This window comes from Pseudomyrmex gracilis, unplaced genomic scaffold, assembly GCF_002006095.1.
Source record: "Pseudomyrmex gracilis isolate BER0280 unplaced genomic scaffold, ASM200609v1 scaffold_204, whole genome shotgun sequence".
NCBI lineage: Eukaryota > Metazoa > Arthropoda > Insecta > Hymenoptera > Formicidae > Pseudomyrmex > Pseudomyrmex gracilis.
Genome location: NW_018020788.1, coordinates 245,354 through 270,374, shown reverse-complemented (window position 1 = coordinate 270,374; position 25,021 = coordinate 245,354). Strand labels below are relative to the sequence as shown.

Here is a 25,021-nt window from a genome sequence, read left to right as displayed (position 1 = left end):
ATTTCTCTCGAGAATCCTAATTCGACGACTCGGAATACTCGGGTTCGCGGTTAAACTGGCAATATAGACGTAAATCTGAGTTGTTCTGAAAGAAAGAAATTTTCCTCAAGAGCGAACTTTATTTCTCAATATCACCCGACACCGTTGAACAATGAACGATTCTCGATCTTCTCTCTTTTTCTCTACGTCATTTTCAGTCTCTCTCGTAAAATCTTTTTTATTTGAGATTTTTTCTACGGAACTATTTGTTAAAAAAGTGTTTTGCAACGCGATACAAGAGAGAAATAAATTAAAAACTAAAATTAGAATGACGGAATAGATGACGGAACATCGCGAAAAAATGAAAGATTTCTAGTAGAGACGAGAATCTAGCTAGTAATCGAGTTTACCGGACGAGGTGATGAAATTATAATGAAAGACGTGAGAGATAGCGAGACGATGTGAGAGAAAGAGGAAAGAAAGAACAGAAGAAGCGGAAGATCTACCCTCGAAGATACTTCCTCATTCGAGTTCTTTCCGTGTGCGCAGTCACCGGTGAGAGGACGAGAAGAGCAGAGGGCTTCCTTTCTCTTGTCGACCCTTTTATTTAATTAGCTAGCCGGGAAAAGTAGCGAGAAGAAAAGCCATTTTCGCACGCGGCTTAACGCCCGGCGAATGTCGACGCGGATGGCAGTCGTTCGGGCAGAACTGCGGTAATAGTGAGCGGTTAGTTATAAAAAAAAAAAAAAAAAAAAAAAAAACAGTTTGTCCCGACAAAGCGGTGCGTATTTTACTTGCTCGGTGAAATGTTTCTTCGAAGAAATCGGGGGAACGTTTCGAAAATGGCATTATCGAGATCGATCACAAACGATATATGGTTGTTCGTGAATAATGGCTATCGTAGCTTTAAGCGAGATATAAAACAATAGGATCGAAAATAAAGCGAATGCAACAAAAATTTTGCACATTGAGCAAACATTGTGTTTCTATTTTTACTTCGATTTGGAGTATTTTCGTGACAGACGTCGTTAAATTTTATTCACAGTTTGTTAATTTTATATAAATATACGTAGTTAAAGCACTTTGAAAAAATCGGTTTCAAAAATATTACATAGGTAATTTTGGAAATTTGGAAATTTTTTACAATAACAAACGTATTTTTAATTGAAAAGAAAACAAAGAATTGTGTGTTGTTGTCAGAGATTTTCTATACCACACAAGTATTGTCACGCTTGTCTCCTCAGAAGCTTTGAAGAGACGAGCTGTACTGTAGCTTTTTGCGAGTTTGCTTCCCACAGTTTTTGATTACAACATCGTATTCAAAGTGAGATGAAAAAGCCGCGCGTAGCCGTCCAGATGTGACAATGAAACACAATCGATTTGTATACAGCTATTAGTGTTACGGAAGTAGATTGGCCGTATAGTAACGATCCTCGAGTGAATTGGAACAAAAGTTGTCGCTGCTCTCGTTCGTTTGGATCTCGCTTACATCTACTTGTTGCAATCGAAACTATTGATTACGAGTGAGCCTTTGTATGGGAACGCACAGTTTGCATGAAAGGTAATTACTATTGTATAACCAGGTTTCGCACACATACATTCAGAGACGACGACGAACGTTGCATATTGACGAATTCGCGTACGATAGAACGTACATGCACAAAACGTATTGGAAATATAATTTCGAACATGTATGCGAAATACAAGTGTGTATATTACCTTTCACGCGCTTTACATGTTTCTGACAGCTATTTAATACATATGTATGTGTGTATGTTTGTTCTATTATACGTACTAATATTTTTTTCAATTAAACCAAACAAAAAGAAAAACGATTATTTTTATCGAGATATATTTGGAAACAATTAACTTTTAAATTAATTTAATTCATCGATGGATTAATTTAATCCATCGGAGTTATTTACTGTTCTATAAAAAAAACCAATTTTTTTGGAATAGAATTTTCAGAAAAAAATTACAATTTAAAAGCACTGTGTACAATTTGCAGTACTGCATGTGAGAGAGAAAGAGAGAAAGAGAGAGAGAGAGAGAGAGAAAAGGCTGACATACATGTATCATTATAGATTTCGATACTCGACATTTATGGTTAACCATGTTTGCGATGTGAGATTTACATTTATTTACATTGATATTTATGTCAACTATGTAATTGCGTTGTTATGAGTATTATCACTCGTTAACGATCAAAGTCCAATATTTCATATTGTTTCCTTCTGTAATGTAGTTAATATCTCAAGAGAGACATAATGAACATTGAATTATTCTCATATAGAGATTATAAATAAATAAATCAGTTTAGTATATGATTTATTTCTTTTCTTGTTTGAAACTGAAACATTATAAACACACCCATTAAGTTTGCACGTTTTGTTCAAAATAGATATAATAACTGTACAATGAGATGAAAGAATGAAATAAACGTAACAATTTATGTACCTAATTTTCACGAAATAGCTTGTACAAAAAATATTAGTTAACGTAGTTTGTTGAGTCAAAATAAAATAACTAGTTATGTATATAGTTTCTTAAAAAAAAAAAAAAAAATCACGCTCACGTCAACGTTCAAAACTCTATTTCGTCTGTCAGTGTTGTTATATCTATGAAGGTGGACAGTGACTACGTAAAGAAACAAAGTTTTTCAACTCTGCGGCACGTGTTCTCGAAACTTATCGTCAGACTTAACGTTCTACTGACGTTTTAAAACTCGACGAAGTCTTCCGCGTTTTCTCACAGGTTTCCTGCAGTATAAACTGTCCTGGCAGTCAAGTAATACGAAGCATCTTTCACCGTAAAGTACTATCGCGTCACATATTTCTCGTCCTGGACAAATATGTTCGCGCGGATTTGGGTCAAGTTTGAACTTTGCAGGTAGCTTCATTACTTACCTTTTTTTCGCGCGATTTTGCTCGATTATTTATTGTTAGTTTGAGAAAACTAAATTATTTACAGTAAAACAAGCGGATATAAATTTAAAAAAATATATTTAATTATTTGCTGTATATATATATATATATATATATATATATATATTACATATATTACAGTTATATATATACACATAACTGCACTATTTTTTATTAAACAAACTAAAATGTTTTGCTCTTCGATACAAATCAATATCACGAGATATATAGCTTTGGTCGAAATTAAATAATCCCGCACTCAGCGACACGAAATATAATTGAAATCCGGATGAGCTGTAATTATTTGTGCAATTCGCGTTTACTCTCTCCCTTCCTCTGCAACGTACCGTTATAATCCCTTCGTCAGTTCATAAATTTATTATGGCATGTTCAGTGCGCAGCGGCGACGGCGGCGGCAACGGGATATATACGGCTGTAACAAAGATTAATATGCGTAAGTTAATGATCTACGCGATAATTGGTGTCAGGCCGTGTTTGGCGCCAATCTAAATAATTTCCTCCGAAAATACGCGGCACCGCACCATTTGGCAGAGAGAGAAGCGACTCATTATTGCCTCTCACACGTATGTCCTATTCCCCCGTTAATAAATCTCAAGCCAACAGATTAACACATTATGCTTCTCGTTGAACAATCATTTACCATCGTGTCATTTTGCTGTAAACTCAGTGGAGGGTGGTGGATATTGCGTTTTATACCTCGAAGAAGCCTCGGCACACGCGCGTGTGTCTCCGGTACATGTTATATTTAACTTTTACGCATCGTTGAACAAGCCACTAACATCCTTTAACGATACGCAACTCCGTAATATTATAAAAGAAGAAGAACAATAAAACGCTGCTCTTAGATAAATTTTTTGCACGAAAAAGAAAAGGAAAGAGTACATGAATATGCATAAGTAAAAATTTAAATACATACTTACATAAAAAAAAAATAAAATAAGTTGCTTTACATAACTAAGAGAAACAAAAGTTGTTTCTTTTTCTTTTTCTTTCTTTCTTAAATTGTATACTTTTCTTTGATATTATATTCATCGTCTTAGAGCATTTTGCAAGAGATGTACACGTCGATGAGATGCATTTGCAGTCTCTAAAACAGCTTTTCTGTCTCAATGATGGCGCGCCATTCGTTGCGCGGCACTGCGAAAAGAACGATTTCGGAGCAGTCGACGATCTCCGGTAAGCGCGGGGATTCTCTCGCGGGAACGATAAACTACATTACAGGTAGGTGGTACGAAAGACCGTAAAACCCGACTCGATAGCTACACCCTTAGGCACGGGTGAAAGCGAAAGCTCAGCAAAACCGACAAGCGCGACGTTGCTCAACGTCCGACGCCGACCCGTCGCAATCTCGCCTGTTACGTCCGAGATACGCGTGACACGCCGATAATATTCGCGCCCCGCGGTAACGCGCTCGGGTCAGAGATCGAAGGGTTCGCTTCGCAGATAACAGCGAAGTAGTTCGACGCGAAGTGACATATTGCGCGTGACACGACGCGACCCCAGGGATGACTTCCATGATCTGACTATACGTCAGCGGCTTTCACTGGATTCGACTGATAATGGAGCTCGCGCTCTCGTGCAATCGTGTGATTCATGGCGTCTCATAATTTATCCGATCTATACGTATTTGCTGTCTTTATGTGTGTAAGATTACACACGACATTACAGTACACGAAGAACAAACAGAGTTGCATAATCAATGAGAAATATGTTTTAATAAATAAATAATATTTTATAGTTAGTGTGTAGTATAATATATATACTAACAGCTCGCGCTTATGTGCACGGTCTTAACAATAACAAGTTAACGTATTGATACACAAATGTTTTGAAAATGATGTGTAGAAAAGATACGCAATTTCTCTCGTTAGTGATTTGTTTTCTGCGATTGAGATTTTACATTCAAAGAGTTTTTGTTTTTCCCTCTTAGGGAGAAATATGTATTTTATAAATATGTTCTTTTTTTTTAAAAATATGTTTCATTCAATAACAATATACAAACAATAAAAAAATAATATAATATTGTAACTCTGACATCGGTAAACATTTTTAAAACACGATAAATGGTTCGTTCGCAATGAAATGCTTTTATTCACGCCGAGCTAACAATCCATTGTCTCGATTATCACAGATATAAAATGGCATTACCAAATAAATTGAGATACATATTTTTCTAGAGAAGACTTCATTGATAATAACATAATAGATGAAATTAGTTAGACAGCAATTGTTTGATTATTTTCCGAATCTTTTTCGAGAGAAACAATTTTGAGGAAATTGAAAGCTCAATATTTTTTCCCTCTCCGCGTGAAACTCGGAATAAACCTGAATGACCCGTAACTAGGTCGCCAAAACTCATTGAAAAAATAATGTGACAAAAGTAGAACACGCTTTGTACACATTTAAATTTTAACGCTTCGGGTTACGTCTCCCTTTTGTCATATATTGATATATCGCATATGCATGTCAACTTTCATGAATAGATGTTTTTTAATAAGCGGAGAGATATTACGCTTAAACGTCCGGGTCAATTTTGTTTCTGGTATCGCGAAAGTTACGAGTCGACGATGTCGTTTGTCCGCGTTACGAGCGATTAAAAGTTACTAAACGCAAGCAAATAACTTCACTAAAGGCTATGCGGTTTTTCATACGCACGAGTCTCTCTCTCTCTTTTGTCGCTTCTCTGTTAAAATATGAAAATACAATCAAGTCTACTTTTGCGAACTTTTACATGCAAATGCAATTAAAACGCAACTGCGAATCATACATGCGAATCTCTTGCGCAATGGTTTCTTTGTCATACGGATTAGATCAAACGATGCACGGTAGCGCGTTTCGCGTTTCTCTTCCGTACATGTTACTTCGACATTAACACCTTTAGCGTGTGTAGTAGTAGTTTCAACGCGAGTGTTGTTTCCACAGTTGCACATAAAGAACAGTCGTCCTGGTCAACGTGATTATTTTAATTAACAATATATGCATATTCGTCAGTAAAATTGTTTTGCGTTTCAAAACAACTTTCGTAAAAATGCAACATTGTGTGTGTGTACGCGAAACTGTTGCCAGAACGGCAGCGCGGTAACGTCACATACAAATCGCAGTCAGCCCCTGCGGCAATCGGTTGCGCACCGTGCACTTTTCGCTACCCAAAGCCAACGGGGATATGCCCGCGGGTCACAGCCGCGTTTCGCCGTGACACGAATGAACAGCGTTTTTTTTTTTTTTTTTCCCTGGCATCTCTCGTCACGCAATGCCGAGAGGTGCTGAGTCTTATCTCGATATCGCGGTATACGTGTCAGCCGACACGAGACGAAGTCAGATTGTGTCGCCGCGCGACTCGGTCGCGCTTTCGCTTCTCGCGCTTGTTACGTGTGAGCTTTTCTGCCGGCGGGCGGCATGATATTTATATTCTCGAGAATCTCGTTTCTGCATGTTAGTTACGTATCAACGCGCGCACGACATTGTTTGCGCGCGTACCGAACGTACCGAAGACTATAACTACGTGAAGCGAGTATTTTTTTAACGCGGCAAACACACCGCGCTGTGATATTCATACGCGATTCTCGAGTTATGGCTAGAAAAGATTTTCGTTTCCGCGGTGGTTTCAATTTTTTTTTTTCCGAATCGACGAATAAAAACGTATTGCGGCGTTTACACGGCAAAAATGATTGTCAAGAGAAAGAAAAAAAAACAAAACGCGAAAATTCGCTTCCACAATCGTTAGTTCGAATCGATTTGGTAGAGTGCGTTAAGACAAATAAAACGTTACGCTTCTCCGGATGCAATCACAGAAATATTGCCGATACTTGATAAATATTTGTTTTTTTGGTATTTCTTCTCATTTGATAATTTTGTTCGGATTATTCTTATAATTGTTGTTACTGTCTTGTTAGTTGCTTACAATGCGGTACATTTTTGTGACTGTGTTTGAGCGCGAAAACGAATTCCGCAACCGCGATGCGTTGTGTTTGTGTGTTTGATATTGCGGAAGAGAGAGAGAGAGAGAGAGTTGTGCCGCGCAGTTTGTAACCAAGAATGCTACCGTAATAAGACTATCAGCAATTGTATTATGCGTACATATACGAGCGAAATGAATAATTCTCAAAAGCAATGAGGAACTTTATTCATGTATTTCCCCGGCGAGCCACTAAGAAAGTTTTCGCGAAGCTCCGACACCAAGTGAGCCAAAACACTGCTTTTCCGGCGTCATCTCTTATATACCATCCCGAGCCCGTTTGTACATGCAAGATTTAGTTGTCGCTGTAAAGCGCTTACTGCATCCTACGTACTAAGTCCCGGTGTGGATCAAACGCCATAAATGTCGTCGTCCTTATTCATGGAATATAGGTCGGGGAAACTATATGAACTCACGTTACAATATCCGGCGTACTTGGCAGGGGGGTTAAAGGTTAATAGAATTAGACCGATTTTGTGCTTTTGGTAGCGATAGGTGTGTTTAGTTAGAAAATAATGGATTGGAAGTACATATCGGGACAGAACACGCTATCCATTACATAGCTATACATCGATCATCTCATTTCGCTGTGTGTTTACCGATATCGTCGTGTCCGATTTTAGTGATACACTATATCGGCCGTACTTTTACGTCTTTCACTCGCGTTCTTTCAACATGAAAGATATTTTACTCTCCTTGTTTAACCAAGAGAGAGAGAGGGAGAGAGAGAGAGAAAGAGAGAGGAAGATTGCGAATGATACTTACGGTATATTGATCCTGCAATATTGTTCTGCCAATAAAGTGTACTGTTTCCAATTTTCCGTAAAGTATGGTACACACACACACACACACACACACACAAGACGATTTCGAGCTTCCGTTTAAAAAGACGAAAAGATATTACATTCAACATATAAAGGAAGAAACACAAATTTTGCTATACAATTATTTCGTTGTATATAATTAACCTTTAGAGGGCCGGGATTTGAGAGGGCATATCCGCCTTAGTAAAGTGGTAAAAAAGATATATCATGGATTGACCATACACTAAGTGTCGATCATGGGTAGCGCCAATATATAAACATTAATATTAATAAATAAACAATATATAAACATTAATATTTAATAAAAAAAAAAAAGAAATTGAACAAGTTATTCTGATGCGCCAAAATATTGGTTTTCCAGCCCTCTAAAGGTTAACAACAAATATACAAATTCATATACGAGCTATAAATATTTCGTCAATATTGTTTATTTACTCGGCTTTATCATTTTTAATTATTTTTAAACATAAAACTGTTGTAAAAACTTTATTATTAAAAATTTTGCTTTGAAGAGTCACGTCGTGATATCGGCTTTTCCGCTTGCGCTTGTACAATACACAATAATTGTACATGCGCGCAATAGTATTTAAATATATTCGCATAGAATTAGCGAATAATTTTGTTGCCCGTGTAATGTGTGCGAGCGACCGCACGCGCGCGCTCTTTTTCCTCCGTTTCTCTCGTTTTATTTCTTCCCGCAATGTTTTTAGCAATCTTTTGCTTTCGCAGCGAGCAGAAGCGTCCTTTTCACCGCTCGTTCCTCTTGAAACACGCCCGCGTACAAACCTACACGTATATACGCGATGCAGCCTCGAAATGGCAAAGGAGTCGAAATCTTTATTACAAATCTGAGTGCACCTGCGCACCGGCATACAGCGAGATACCTGTTCTCGCGGACAGGAATGAGAGGTCGTTTTATTTCGACGGTGTGTTTCAATTTAGCGGTTTTCTGTGAAAGAGTTTCGAGCTTTTATCGCGTAACTTTTGCTCGGCACAGCAAATAAAAGACGAGGATGAGTCGAGAGGGGAAGAGGAAGGGGAGAGGGGGCGCAAACCATCCGAAATGTCGGGGCGGAATACAGAAACGAGAGACGTCGCGACCAGGCACGAATATTGCGCTCTGCGTATATTAGCGATGCGGAATTTAAATATCAGCAGTTGATGCGGAATAGCCGTATGTTTTGTGTGAATGTGTGTGTGTGCGCGCGCGCGCGCGGGAGGGATACACTGATAAGTCAACCTTCTCCGAATGGGTTTAAAAACATTTTAAAAGAGAATGCGCGCGCTTAGCGAGAGATATATATGTGCGGGAGAAAGTGGAAAAATATAACCGACTCGATCTTATCGCGATGAGTCTCTTTTGGGGAAAACTTTATTAGACGCTGACGTGTTCTACATCAGCGAGATGTTGAAATTAGCTTTATTTTAAATTAAGTTTTTATTACGTTAATAGCAGCAAACCCAGACCGCTCTCGACTCAGTTTAACTGACGGTCACATAAAATTAAGAAAGGACTTCTATTAAGTATATTCGCAATATAATTCCGCTCTCTCTCTCGCGGTGCCAAGATTTCGTTATTATCTGCCGTGTAATTGACTTCTTATTGCATTTAACGGAGCGCCGTTGGTATTCTCTCCTTTACTTCTTCACGCTCTTGCCTCTTGTGTATATATTTTCCACTATATATTTTATGCAGATGGAATTTTATTGATGCTTTTATCGTATACTACTCGTATCTCTCATTTTCTCTCCTTTTTTCCCATATATTTCACCAAGTGTCTGTGTCTGGGTCAGACTCTGGTTTAACTTCGACCTTAACCCCCCGTTCCCGCTATTTCTTCTGTTCAATTTGTTGCGCGATTAAGATGGGTTTCTTTTTTACGACTGGTGTAAATCGAACCGATCGAGAAGATCGGTATAGGATTCGCAGTTGTTACGATCGACGATCTCAGACTGTTTCGGGCTGATATTTAGTTTTATCGCCGTACTTAAAGAACTCGTCGTTACGATTTCAACCGCGTTTCATTCGTTTAGTTTGTGACCACAAGTTTGAGTAAAAATTGAAATGTACGAGAAGAATTAGAGTGAGCTGACTCTTCGGGTGGCACGCGCGCGGTGGAGACGACGTGGTGTGTAACGTTTACACGTTGACACAGATAATACCGTCGATGCAAATGATTAAAGAGAGCGAACACGCGAACATACGTGTCGTTCACGCAGAATATGGTCGGTAATATAATGCGCGGTAAAAGCCGTAACAGGTTGCATGTGAGAACCACCACCAGGAAAAATAAAATACTCCGCGTCATTGATTCGATTTTTCTCTCGGAGAAAATGTGTGCCGGAAAAACGTGTGATTGTGCAAAAAAGAGGTGTGCGATTGCATGCAAAATAAAACTTCTTACCTGCATCGTAAAGCTTTCAGCAACGTCGCAGGATGTCGGTGGATGTTTAACACGAATTATGCGATAAGATTTTTTTCCTGCTTTATAAGAACAATTTCTTTTCAATCCTTCGGAGTGATTAAATTAAGAAAAGAAAAACAAATACATTGACACATGTAATATACAAAAGATATAATTCTGTAAAATAATAAAAACATGTGATATATATATAATAGGTTTCGGGAGGTGGAAAATAAAAACGTACTATACATATAAGTTTATAGTCACGATTAATGTTTTATTGAATGCGCTTATTATTATAGTTAGAATGTTTATATTTACATTGATTCCACGTATCCAGATAAATAACGTTGACGAGCGCGTGTTATGCGTGCCGCGCAATTAAAATTCGATATACGGACTAAGACCGTGAGACCGACGGGTTATTTATTTTTTTTTTCATCGCAGAAAAGTCACACTTGAAGAATTGCAACGCAACCGAGTTTTCGCAAAATATCGGTTAACCGTCGCGAGAACTCTTTCAGTAGTAGTACACACACATTCCTTCTTTTCTTCATCCCTCAACTCTATTTCGCGCTATAGACAATAAATATACGTCCGAAGAACGTCGCAGAACATCTCTAAAAAAAAAGACATCTCTTTCCAAGCGCATGCGGACAACTTTTGAGACACAACTCCCGAATTTTTTTTTTTTTTTATGTTACTTGCGTGAGAGAGACGATCGAAGATCTAGACTGCACTAATCGCGTCTCGATTAAGGAACACGTATATAAACCTTTGTCATGTGAAGAACTCTCGTCTGTGTGATGTCGACACAGAATGTCCATTTAGCCGTCGATTGAATTAAAGTAATTGAAGGAGCGTATTTTGTTTCGAAAGATTTGATCGCACACTCACACACACACACACACACACACACATCGCTCGTGACACGCCATTCGAGACTGAATTATTCATCAATCTTGAGAACGTAGGAGAGTAGAGTTTTACACACTGAAACGAAAGGAAGAACGAACAGAAGAGAGCAATACTCTCGCGCTTGCGCCTCGCTCCGCTGTTTCTTCTTTCACAATCGAACGTTTGTTCGTTCAATTGAACGTTTGCATTTATCACTTATTTAAAGATAGTCCGTACACACCGAGCGGAGCAAACAGCAAAAGGGTTGCTTTCCGGGTTGCTCACCCACCCGGACGATTGCAAAGGCTTGGGGGGAAGGGAGGAAATTTCCTTCTTCGCGCAATGACAATACTGTGAGATTCGACGGGAAATTGAGGTAAGGCTTGTCTAAAACGCGGAAAGAACGTCGCTCCTCTCATTCACCTCAAATTCGCGCAATCAAGTTGTCGCGGGAAATCTGCTTATCCACCACCACATTTTTCAAGAGACGTGTATCAGAACGAAAAAAGAGATTTGTGTGAAACTTTCCGCCGTCAAGATGCAAAAGTTTTTTATTTATTTTCTTTTTTCGTGCTTTTTCATATATTTATTTATTTATTTATTTTTTTTATTAAACTACGTTTTCTAAATATAGATTCTTCTAGTGTTGTTGAACTTGTTCTTATACGTGTTATACTAAAATGAAAAAAAAAACAGGTCTGTGGTAGTAGACAATTTAATCGCAGAGCACAATTTATCATTATTATTGCCTCAGGGCGAACGCTGGCTACGACAAACAGAATTTTCGCAACAACTTCTATATCGTATAATAACGTGTCGCGTGAACAGTGAAAGCTCGATCGAACGCTTGGAGTGCGCTCGTGACCGAACGGAAAACACGTGCAATCAATGAACGTAGCAAACGATAAGCGATACAAATCACTTTGGGACTCGAAAATATGAACGATATAACCATTAATTGGAAGAACGATAAATCGAGCTCTCACCGTGCGCGCGCGGTGATTCTCTCTCTCTCTCTCTCTCTTTCTCTCTTTCTCTCTCTGTGTGTTCGCAACAAATACATACGTATATTATATTTATATGTATAGAATGCATATACACGAAGAAAAACGGCTCGCCTATCACACACACCGAAGATATCAACGAGCCGTGTTATTGAGCGGAAGGGTTCCACAAACGGGGAAAACAAGTTTCCTGCGCGCGAAACCAAACTTCCTATCCAAACAAACAGTACACCACTTTTCCGTTCACGCGACTTTTTTCGCGTGCTTTATAAATGTACCTTAGTACCGTGGAGTTTTTTTTTTTTTTTTTTTTTTTTGTAATCTTCTTCTCGCTTCGTCGTCGACTCACGTGGTTCCATCCGAGGCAAATAGCAATTTCGTTGAGACAATAACATAACGTTCCAATTTAAATAACAATAAACAGAGCAGATAACAAAAAAATAGAATATTATCGTTTATTTTTCAAAGAAATGTAGCACACGCGATAAATTTACAGTTTAGAGATAAAAATTCTGTTTTTCTATATTTTTACAGCCGTGTTTGAATTATCCACTGAAATCGTTCGAGTTGATTCAACGAGACTTTCTTATCGCAGAAAAAATCTACACAAATAACCCGAGATAGAAAAATTGAGGTCACGACTATTAAAATCCGTATTGTGGCGGAAATAAATCGCGCGCGAAACGTTTGTATCTGAATTGTATTTGCAAAACTATTACGCGTCGCGAAACCAGAAGATTACGTCGCGATTTAAGTTTTTTTTAAGACAAAACGTATCCTCTATACAATAAATCGCTAGTTCAATTCCAAAAACAGATTACGACGTATCGTCCGGCGAAAAAACACATACTTACGCGGCACTTCGCGCGAGCACGGATCAAGACGGAAGTTAGGAAGTGACGTGAGAAGGAAGGTTTTTTTTTTTTTTTCGAAGATAACGACCTCGCACGCAACACATACACACACTGGGGGTGTGTACGCGCACGCCGTGAGAAACAGACCAGCTCGCTGGCCACAGGACACTGTCAAACCGGAAACACGACGCTTATCGTGTAACGAGGTATCTGTGAACAGTGTTTATTTAGTATTATGCAAGAGAAACACACCTAGGGGATGAACCGAGGTATCAGCGACGGTTCGCACAATACCACGACAACGCGCACAATTCCCGGCACTGTGGAGTGTTTTTTTTTTTTTTTTCGGGCGGAACAAACGACGATGAATCGACGTGTCGCGCCAAATAGGCCGAATGACAACCTGAAAAAATTCGTTTTTCTTCGGCAGGTCCAGCGTCATCGTCGTCGTTGTCGTCGTCGTGGAGGAGCACGAGCCGTGGGATGCCGTCGGAACGGCGGTAATTCACGTCGGGTAAAGACTCGTGAAACTCGGTATCCTCCAGCTGACGGCCGCCAGGAAGGATACTAGAAAGTTGCTCGCCAAAATTGCCGGACTGAGGTTCCTTCTGTCGCCTCCGTGCATCGCTGCCGGCTTCTCCTCCTCTGCAACGAGATTAGAAAGCTGCGCTTCATACGACATGAAGTAGAAGGAGAGAAACGACGACGCGAGGACTAGGAACGTAAGTTTGCTTGATTTTAGATTGTCGTTTTGCCGTGGGGATATGAAGGGTTTGAGTATATATATACATGAAGTACATGAGACTCGCGGAGATATATGTTTGTCTACTTACAAGATTGAATGTAATCTCAACAGATGCTTTCTCACTCTTTTGCAGAAATGAGAATATGTGTTCAAAATATATAAGCTGCAATATTACGTACAAATATAAATCTCTTTACTTGTGTGTACATTCTTTTTATATTAATTTATTAGATCTTTAAAGTAAAACAAGAGAAAATACATTAGATTTAAATCTAAATGTTTTCACGTTAAAGAAGTTAACACTCTAGTAACAATAAAATAAAAACTATATATTCGTCCTTTAGATTAAATAAAAGTTAGGATTAAATTTAGTAATTAAATATATAGTTTGTATATATAAGATAAGAAGTTAGCTCAGAGATAAGCGATAATTGTGAGATGTATGACAACTCCAAGGGGAATCAACAAATTTTCTATTTTATTTTATTTGTCGGTTAACAAAACTTGAAAAAAAATGTACAAACAAAACACAGCTTTTTTTATTGAATAGTAAAACTTCTCCGTGAAGATTGAAACAGACAGTTTTTAAATGACCTCCGGCGTTTCTAGTTGAGATATAAGATGAAACACGGATCATTTCGCGTGTTTTGCTGTAGAAAATCTTTTTTAGAATCCAGTCACGCGCGTGAACGCTTTCTTGTTGTCACACGCTTTGATATCGACGAAGAGAACGTGGCAAACATCCGAAGAATATTTGTCAAAACTTGATGACCTGTTTCAGAATGTGTGCTACTTTTTTTTTTTTACACAATTTCTAGAAATTCTTCAAAGTAAGCTGTTAATTCAGAATCGAGCGAAAGTTGTTAGTTTCTTTTTTACATAAATTAATCTAAAAAATATAGAAAGTTTTCAGATAACAAAAACTTCAAACTTCAGCTGCTGCGTTTTATTCAACCACGTTTCAGCTAGCGTTATTTTCTTCATTTTTCACAAACAAGCTTAAAGATAAAGAAGATAGTGAAGGTAAACTTTGGCGTAAACAGACTCGGTAAACCGTTAGACTAGTGTTTCGAAAAACTTCCGAAGCGCGCGAACCGGCGATGTCGAAAGCGCGTTGTAACACAAGCGCGATGAGAAAAAAAAAATTAAAATAAAATCGTGAGTATCGTTTCGTAAGGGGAAAATAATAGATAAGTTTGATAATGCTCCCCACGGACTATCGCGTTATTACGTAGTTACTAAACGCGTTAAAGTGTAAGTAAAGCCGGCACCGAAGTTACACCGTACTTTGGAAAAATTGCGTCGAACTTCGCGTCCTCGGCGACGAACTCGAGGAGGGTAAAAGTTTCGTCGTTAGCACGAGGCGGTCGTACAATTTTGAACCGCCCTTCTGCTATCGCGGCCGAGTTATATAGCGGGGTAAGGAGATAGAAGAGAGGGTAGAGGAGAGGCGGAATGGCAAGGGAAGAGATGGGTTTCGGGATGAATGCGTCTACAAGAGCCGCTAAATCCGATCGTAATGAGCTTCCTACAACCGTTTAATTGTTCGGCTCTTACTCTAATGAATATTCAAGTTCCGCGGAAGTTCCTCTCGTCGATCGGCGCCGATCTTCGCCAGCGTAACTAGAGCGAGTCAATTACTACCGCGTTATACTCTCCAGAATTGTGGATTCTGCCTATCGACACATAGGTAAGCCGCGTTGTTATGATATGTAATAACACGGAATCTCTCGTCTGTTCATCTTCAGAATTCATCCTTCCATCGAGTTATATTTCGTAAGTCTGCGCGTTATGTCATTCAAACAGCTGTTCGAATTTTTCATCAATACGTTTTTTTGCAATTATTGTTGAAATACATTAACGCGAGATTTTCTTAATGCATAATTGTTTGTCAATTACTTGTCTATGGTCGGTAAGCAAATGGTCTTTGTATTTTGCTTCACGCCGAGAACGCAAAGCTGAATAGTAGTTAAGACGTCTACGGATCTGCACAGGTGTTTAGAGACATAACTTCGGTCAATTTGTCGGTTCGTTAGTCTCCAGAACCGTTTTGATACACAATTAACAGAAGAGATTTTCAATCTCTTAACGAGAAAATCTCGCAATATATTCTTCGATTAAAGTAGTTAATTTATTCTCTTCCTTCATAAAATTCAAATTAGTTTTTATGCACAAATTGTTAACGATTGTTTTTTTTTTTTTTTATTCGAGCAATTTTGCGTTCGAGAATTTCTCCGTGAATTTATTCGAAAAATTGCTCTTTGTGACCTCACCTTCAATAACGTGGACCATGATGAACGCCGGCTTGGCGTTGCTAGGTACGCACGTGTAGTTCCCGTCGTGCGTAAGCTTCGTTTTGTTCACCGTCAAAATCGAGCCGCCTGGCGTGAGCTTGACGTCGACGCCAGGCTCCTCGTCATAGTTTATCATACGGCCTTGACGATACCAGAAGACGTAAAGGGGCTTCTCCGTGGCTGCCATAAGCTGGCAGTCCAAACGAAGGCTCGAGCCCTGTTTCACATGAAGATCAGGCGCACCTGGTATTATTGAGTACGCCTCCGTGATTGTGAGACGAGCGAAGTTTCGCTGCACCGGATGCGACGTCACCTGCAATTGCAAAAAAAAAATATCGGTATCTTTAAAATTTATGAAATTTTGAATATTTTTTTGTCGAGACGTGATATATAAGATAATTTATTTTGAAATATAAATCAGTTTCTCTCTCTAAAACTATTATATTCTGAAGTAGAATTATAGCGTGCCATATTGTGTTATGGCATTTATGTTCGTCATTAAAGCGGCCTTTAAGCGTCTGTGGTTAAAGACTCTTTGTAATGATATCCCCGATCTTAAACGGTATCTTGTAAGAAAGTAACGTCGTTGACATTTTGGTCGACATTTTCGGCACGTGAAACCTTTGATAAAACTGTACATAAGTAATCAATATAATCTTTCGATTTATAATTAAAAAACGTTTATGGCGTTATTGTAACCAACAGCTATTAAATATTCATTTTTAGTTTTAATGTAGTTTTGAATTAAGCAAAAGCTATAATTGGCTAACATTGATCTGTTTTCTATTTAAAAATTCATTAATAGCAATAATCACTTTTCTGTTATTACGAGAGTTTTCATTACATAAATTTTAAAGATCACATATGTATGATTAAGATACGTACGATAACAGAAAAAGAGAAAGAGAAAGAGAGAAAAAAGAGAGAGAGAGAGAGAGAGAGAGAGAGAGAAAGAGAGAGAGAGAAGAGGCAGCAATATTCCAATAAAAACAAAATAAAAAATGTGAGCTATAAAATATGTATAATTACTATAATATTTTAATATTTTAATATTACAATATATATAAATAATTAATTATATGAGATGTACAACGAATAATTTTCCGACGTACCTGACATTCATAAATACCGGCGTCGTCCGTTGTTACGGCGCGTATTGTGAGTTGCCAATCGGTGCTGGAGTGTCTGACGGCAAATCTCTTGTCAATAGAGTGTGTTGTGGTGCCGATTGTTAGAATTTGTCTGTCTCTCCGTCTCATCCACGTGATCTGTAACAAATTGATAAAACTATTAAAAAAAAAAAAACAAAGTCTTTCTAATCTTAATTTTATAAAAAATAAAATTGGAGGAAGTTAAATACCAAGCTGCGCAAACAAAAACGAGGAAACTTGTTTGTGAATCCATTTCTTTATCGCACAATATTTTTGGTGAAGATATTTGTTTGAATGATTTTTTGAATAATAATACAAAAAAATATCTTAAATACGCCATCTTCAAAGAAATAATTCCGATTATGATGGCTACTTGGCTGCAGGATGCGACGACAATTGGATAACGAAAGCTATTTGTGTACGTATCGTAGAGGGTTGAAAACAGTTAGGCCATTTACGGCGACAATATATAGGAAACAACGTATGTATGTCATGTGAGGCAATGTAGAGAGAAGCCTCGACGCGCATCGAATATCAATTATCACGGCCATTAGAGCAGCCTAATTTCAGGCTAATTTTCGTTCCCCAGCGAGCCAACCACGAAACTATGCTCAATATATCGGATAGCGAGTACATCATACGGTATTTTAATCACGTAGCGATATATTATCAATTTCTCACTACTTTTGAATTCAATTTAAAGAAAACAATTTCTTTTTACTTTTAGCTACATTACGTTTTTTTTTTTTTTTAACACCGTCAAAGCAAAAGATAAAAGGAAAAAAATTTGCAATAAAATTTTCATAAGAAGTAAAACCTGTAATTCATATACACGTGATGCAAAACAAGCTTCGAACATGAATTTTTAAATTGAATTCCAGTTCGAATTATTGCGTGTAATAATTTACACGTTCGAAAATATATTTTGCGCACGTACACTCAACACATGGCTCTCACATTGGTCGAATAACTCTCTCTTCGCTAGTTTGATACTACAGAACTTTAAATTTGTAAATTTGTTTAAGAAAAAATTTTATTTTAGCATTCTTAATAAATTGAATGCTTGTAATATTCTAAACATGTCACTTTCAAAAACCGTATATGTCTACGAAATATAACATAAATATTAAATTCTCCTTGACGGAGAGTAATTATCATTACAGAGTTGTACAGTTTCAAATGCGTATCTTGTCGTTTGTTATAGCGATACGCGTAAAAGTAATTATGTTCTCTAAACGTGATAATAAGGATGTTGTCGCTTGTTTAATCAACAGCTTCGAATGGGGATTCAGTTATTTCTAATTAGGAAGTTTCTACTGTTGTCGTTTTAATTAAAGGCCGTAGATATTTTACGCGCAGCAAACTCTAAAGTCAGAGAACATAAGACAGATGTTTTGCCGCCGCTCGAACTATCTGACGAACTACGTAACGATCCGCTACACGTATTCTTAGCTATGTATCTCATTAACCATTTGCGATCCTAATTAATTTTGGCGAAACGAGCCGATATTAAGCAGTCCCGTTCTCACCTTCATCTTGTCATAGATTTTGCTCCCGTTAAAATCACACAGAAGAGATTTGGTATTAAACACACATCACACTAGAGTACTAAAACTATTGAAAAGTTTTTAACACATTATTGATCGGAGACACGTCTTTGGTCGGTCGAAAGTTTAAAAGACGTGTTCGGACGTTATTTAAAAAGTGAATTAAAATCACGATCGTGCAAGATAGATAGAGCTTAAAATTGATCAAGTGTTCATTAGACGCATTATGATTGTGCTTATCGTTCACATTTTCTGTCTCAGACGAGAGTTTTTGCACACGCGTTAATTTCTACAAAAAATTTTCCGATTAACAATTGTGTTAAAATAATGTATACTCAATCAAATATACTCAAAATTGCATCCACTCTAGAAATATTTCTTATGAAATAAAAGAGTAAGAGTTTTGGATTTTTATATTGTAAATTAAAACGATCGACATACACGCGTCGTCGGAACGACTATTTTTTTTTTTTACATCCGAGGCAGACAAAATCTCATCACTGAACTCGGTCGTTCCAGACGGAACATAATTAGACCGATTTCCTCGTGATATATCCCGTAGAAACCAATTCCCAAGGATATGACATTTCTGGTACCGCCAAACCCGGTAATCCTGGGTGCTTGCTGTAATCCTAGATCCCACCCTGAAAAGGACCTATCTACGGCGCACCGACGTGTAACGTGGAATCCAATATGACTCGAACTATGTGTGTATGTGCTTGCACGTAGTCTAGTCTCTGACGGAAGATGGTTTGGAAGTTATCAGGTAGAGAGGAGTTTGCCCCAATCGGCACGAAGTTAGAGAACTTATCGTCTTCGCGAGCAGTCAGACAAAGATGACGAATCTCTCTTTGACGTCGTTAGGTTTCACAACTATTATAACTACACACACGCATACACGCGGAGACATATACGCATAAGGAATGAGCAATGTCTCGGTCTGACTCTACCGAGTACGTGTGTATTCTATTTCTGTCAAGCACTTGCGTAGCCAATTAAGGAAACGACCGCGTCCATTAAGGGACTGCACCAACCAAGTCGCGGTAAAACGCTCAATGAGGCTAATGTATGTTACAACGAAACTAATGTGTGCTACAACATACATTACGCACGGAAGATAACTTGAGCCGTTTTCCGACTGTAACAGCGCTTGCGATATGAACGCGAAATACGCTCCGCGCAAAACCCCTGATTGCAACAAAGTGTCAGCAATATTTTTCTTTCAAGTTAGATCTTTATGCAAAATTTCATTGTTGTTCGCGTAAGTTAAAAATTATTTCACATATTGCGCAACTCCACGGGTTTCTCATATCGGGAAAGATACCAAATTTAAGCTTTTTATTTCGTTTAGAAAGCAAACACCTTTGGTGTGGGAAAGAATTTGAATAAAACTTTTGTGTGTAGCGCAAAAAACTGTTTTCCAAAAAAATCTCACAGATTTCATATTTTATGCAAAATGGCTGCGTATCTACAGATTGCAATTGTGTGTGAACAAAACCAGAAAAAAAAAAAAAAAAAAGAAAAGAATACGTTGCAAGAAAGAAAACGAGTTTGAATACAACCAATTCCCGGATAACGTTAACGAAATGACGTTGCATGCATAATAGCCCTATTTGAGCTTCTTCAATTTTCACCTCAAATATATGAAAAAGTGTTGAGGTATATCTAGCGCGCGCACGTTGAAGTAGGTAGGTCTATTTGGCTTTCCGGCGGAAAGGATAAAAGTTTGTACGAAACGAGAAAAACAGAGAGAGAGAGAGAGAAACGAGTGCGGTTCGCAAAGGATTAAAACCAATTAAAACTTGGAACGAAATGCAAATTGGAGTAGCATGTCCGACTTGCGCGCGTCGGCGCACCCGGTACTTAATTTCCTCTTACGTTGTTTCGCCCGGGCTCTCGCGATCATCATCAGTCTTATTAGACGCATGTTAGGTAACCGATGGCCTCTGAATTCCCGCAGGAAGCTATTAAGCTGAGTCTTATACGACGAGGAGGGAGGGAGGGAAGATTGCTGGTCTAGACAAGGAAGACTTTGTACACAGCGGCGGCAAGTAATGGCAATTCCGCGCTCGCGGAAAGCGCACACACGCGGCTGGCAGAAGGAGCCAAAGCGGTAACACCACGCGTGTCGGAAGCTTAATTGGGAAATACCCTGGTTAAAGCGCCCACACGCGGCCAAACCCGTACCCACACATTCTTTATCTGTCGCGTCGGCTGGGAATTGCCGTCCGCAATCGGTAACTTATGCCGTTGAATTACGCAATTTCACGAAAATTAATTGCACGAGCAAAACGAGCTCGGAAACAAAAGCGCTTTTAACAAAACAAAAAATCAACGCGAAAGATATTCGAAGCAATTGATAATAATAAAATCCAAGCGCGTGTAAAAGCATAATAAAAAAAAATAAATAAATAAATAAAAAACAACAATATAGAATTCGCAGACATTTTTCTTTATCGCGCATAAGTGAATTAATGTGCAAGAAAAATTTTTCTTTGGTGAGATTATTTCTTTTTGGAATTTTGTAAGCATAACCGGCGGTATAGGGAAGAAAATTAAAAGGCGCCGCCCCGTCCCGTTGCCGCTGCACTTCCGCGATCACTTTTGGCTCCTTGCTCGATATATAACATCGGGATCGCCGATAAGGAACGCCGAAAGTTCATTCGTTTATCAGGCGAACCGTTTTAGAAGTATTCTTGTAATGAGGAAAGTTCTCTCTCATCTATAGCGCGCGCGCGCGCGCACGGGAATCAAGCCAACCACTACACCCGCCCGCGTTCTATACATATCGCACAGCTCCCGAGAACTTAAAGCTGTAGCGGCATTACTCACAGAATCGGGAAACTCTCGACGCGAGACTTCACCGAGATATTACAGATAATTATCATTTAGTTCTCTTCGTGCGGCGAGTTTCACCTACTGAACTTATTTTCGCACCAATCGCGAGTATATTTATTTATTTATGGTTCTTTATTTGTAACGTTGCAATTTCATTTTGTTGGCCTTGATTTGTGCTCTGCGACGTGCGGCAATGAAAATCACGCTATTTGAACGTATCGTGCAGATACAAAGCGATAGTTCTCGCGTATATTGACCGTATTGAGAACGAGAGCAGAACACACACACACACACTCTCTCTCTCTCTCTCTTTTTCTCTCTCTTTCTCTTTTGGTTTAGTTTGAAAACAATTATAATCGATACGTCGATTTTGATGTATTAAAGTGCAAAAGCGAGATGGGTGAATTACACGTGTACCGTTCAATCACTGCATCCGTTGCTTTGTTCGACGAAATATTGACGTTATCATTCTAGAGCTAATTCACATTAATCATTCCCAGATGTGACTTTGATGTGACTCTGTTAGTGACACAATATAGATTTTATTTACAACAGATCAGTCTGTTGTTGACTTTTTAATGTAATAAATTAATAATATTAATGTGACAATTTTGTGCAATCTATAGATTAGGCGGGATATTGTGATAAATTCAAGAATATCAAAGCGAGATTTGAAATTATATTACCCGTTCATATTTAGTTTTGTTAAATGAACGTACCTACCGGTACCTTAACATCAAAAGCTATGAGCGCCATCAAAAGCCCTATTACATCCTCATTATATTGTATTAATTTAGTTCGCGCTATATTCAATCTATGTCATCTGTTCGTGTTTATCAATCGCGGCGTAGCGAGGATAAATTTTATTCAATTGCGAAAGGCCGCCGTTTCTGAAACGTACTTTTCCAATTTAACACGGAACTGCTCTTGCAAATTATATTCGCATGCACGAGAATCGCGCCGAAGACCGAGGTATAGTCTATAAAGCTTTGCGCGGCATCAGTATAAAAAGGATGAGCCCCTTTGAAAATCCTTTCGTTGAATTAATGGATTTTGCGACGGCTTGCGCACGTAAAGCGCCCGCATTATCCGCAAAAGAAGAAGAAACGACGTTTCCAACCTCACAAATAAAAAACGTGATCGGACGTATTCGGAAAAATTCGAGAGTAGATAGGGAAGTTTAGAATGTCGCGAAACGCGTATCTATATAAAGGAATTCTTCTTAAGAATATCTTTTCTTTCATTTCCGGTAATTTCCCATTCCCGCCGATCTCTCATTCGCGCGACGTCCGCGACGTTCTCAAAGAAGAACTTCACTCTTTCCCACTCCGTCGCTCGTATATTTCACCCATCGCCGGATATCCTCCATTACGTTCTTCCGGCTATCTTATCCGGCGATTCATCGTGTTCGGGGACATTTTTCGCGGGAAAGTTTCCCGGCAGTAACCCGCGCGCATCCATTTTCTTCGAGAGAAAACGTTGTAGAACGTCGATGAGGCAACGGAGAAAGTGCGTGGTGTAAAACGTCGACTTTTCCGCGTTTAAACGTTTCTCTCGACCGACAGCTGCGGAGAAACGTCCTTTAATCCGGCGGTTTGACATTTATCACGTGATTTATCGCAGCGAGTCGACGTCCTTTCGTTGCGCCACGACGTTTCCAGACCGAATTCAAGCCCGGCGTAAATTCGCCAAGTGATCTCTTTGACCAACGATTTTCGCGTTACACACGAGCGTATTAGGTATATATATATATATATCTATATTGGTCTGACGCGTATCGCCGAGCGAAACGAATGCGTTACTCCCAACACGAACGAATCTGGGCGGAATAAGTTAATTTCGTTATAAAGTCGCGTAACATTATGCGCATAAATTGATAGCCAAATTGCTGGCTGCCATACAAACTCCGAAAGGTCGGCGCACGATTCGTGCTTGACCTCCTCGAGCGTGAATCGCAAGTTCCCGGCGAATAATGATTAATTACCTACCGCGCGAAAACTCTCTCATTTCAGACGTCCGAGCGTCGCAAATTCCGCGTGAAAGAAGGATCGCGAATTTTCTTACCGTGATCAAAGGAATTATCGTATTTCTCTCGACAGCTAGTACAACGCGCGAATAACGAGAGAGAACGTTCCTCGGTCTGCAATCACGACGAAAATCTGCTTGCTCTAAATATCCACGAGCAGATACGATTGCCGTCATAAGAAAAGCTTTTCGCTCTTCGACGTTTGAAGATTTCCTTCTTCTCTTTTTTTTTTTTTTGGAATAATGCCCGATACTCGGAAGAGAACGAAGAATAAAAGACCTAAGCGCGGAATAAAAACGACTTTGAATATTTTCGCCGTGCAACTTTTACGTAAAACTTTTTCGGTCAGAGCTTCGAGCAGAGATAAATGGCGCATTAAATTGAAGAATCCGGGAGCTCGTTGATAAAACACGAAAGAAGAAGTCGGCTGATAATTTATACGATATCTTATAAGAGTACGTGGTAAAAATTTATTAATTCAGTCCGTAACGTTTAAAAATAACGAAGTGTCTGATAGTTTTCCATTTTGAAAACGTGCTCAGGATAGAACTGCAATTACGACTGATAGAGAGACTGTAATGGGTATTATTTCTATATCTTTCACGCTAACTTCAATGTTATTGCAATATATAGACAAAATAACAAAGAGATATATCGTGGCTTGAATTAAAGTATGTTGGGTTCTAATGTTTTTAAACACCAGATGTTTGGGTACAATTTTTTTTTAAATTGAAGATTTAAAAAAATGGTAGCAAACATTTCGATCCATCTTCTTCAGTGTTTTAATGAAAAATTACATAAAATTACAAAAAAAATCATGATTTATGAAGAATATATATAAGAAAAGTAGCGCTACATAGATATTCAAAGAGAAGTGGAAGTGGCAGCTAAGTATCAGTCAGTATTACGTGAGAGAACGCAAAACGTCCTCCCGCTTCTCGAATGCAACTGACAGACTAAAAATAAATTGCAACAAAAAAAGGTTTTAATACAAAACGATCTCGAGATTTCTCAATTAAACGTCTAATTATTTATGTCATTTACGTTTCTATTTCAGATAATTAAGTTCCAAATATACAAATTGAATTCCTTCATTGTTCGAAAAACATTTTATAACTCTCTTTTCTGTATAAAAGTTGAGCCATTGTGTCAGTGTACGATATGCTACCTCATAACAAAGAGAATCAACTTCCGCTCGAGCAGCAGTTGCATAGACAAAATGTAATGCATTTTGTATCTTTTTTTTGTCCCCGCTTCTCCTTTTTACCAACCACGCTAGCTAAGTTCTTTTTGTCTTGGTCGCAGCAAAGAAGCCTAGAGCGGCCTTGTTTCTTGTTTCTATATTTCTGTAGTACACAAGACGCGCATGAATTCATCTTTTATTCATAGTCAGTACGGGATACGCCGAGGTTATATGCGGTTCGTGACAGCGACAGAGAATTTTGCATAAGTGGTCTTAGATTTTGCAACTTTCGTATCGTCCCGAACAAAAATCCTGCCAGTAACTTATCACTCAAAATGAAGAATAGTAAGAACTTCTTTTATACGCACATATAT

The 25,021-nt window shown here is 38.6% G+C and overlaps 1 protein-coding gene across 2 annotated transcripts in view; it reads right to left on the bottom strand.

The window, feature by feature from the left end:
* Positions 1–12,302: 12,302 nt before the first annotated feature.
* The window catches only part of LOC109858444 (limbic system-associated membrane protein-like), a 68,079-nt gene continuing 55,360 nt past the window's right edge, over positions 12,303–25,021 (bottom strand). Inside the window, exons 4-6 of one of the 2 annotated variants that reach the window (XM_020435703.1) lie at positions 17,015–17,170; positions 15,882–16,215; positions 12,303–13,508 (exon numbers count right to left, since the gene is read on the bottom strand). In XM_020435703.1, the coding sequence (XP_020291292.1) occupies positions 13,369–13,508; positions 15,882–16,215; positions 17,015–17,170 (630 nt within the window). In that variant the 3' untranslated portion in view covers positions 12,303–13,368. Of the gene's footprint in view, positions 13,528–15,881; positions 16,216–17,014; positions 17,171–25,021 lie in introns of both variants that reach the window. The other variant, XM_020435704.1, reaches the window with a different exon arrangement.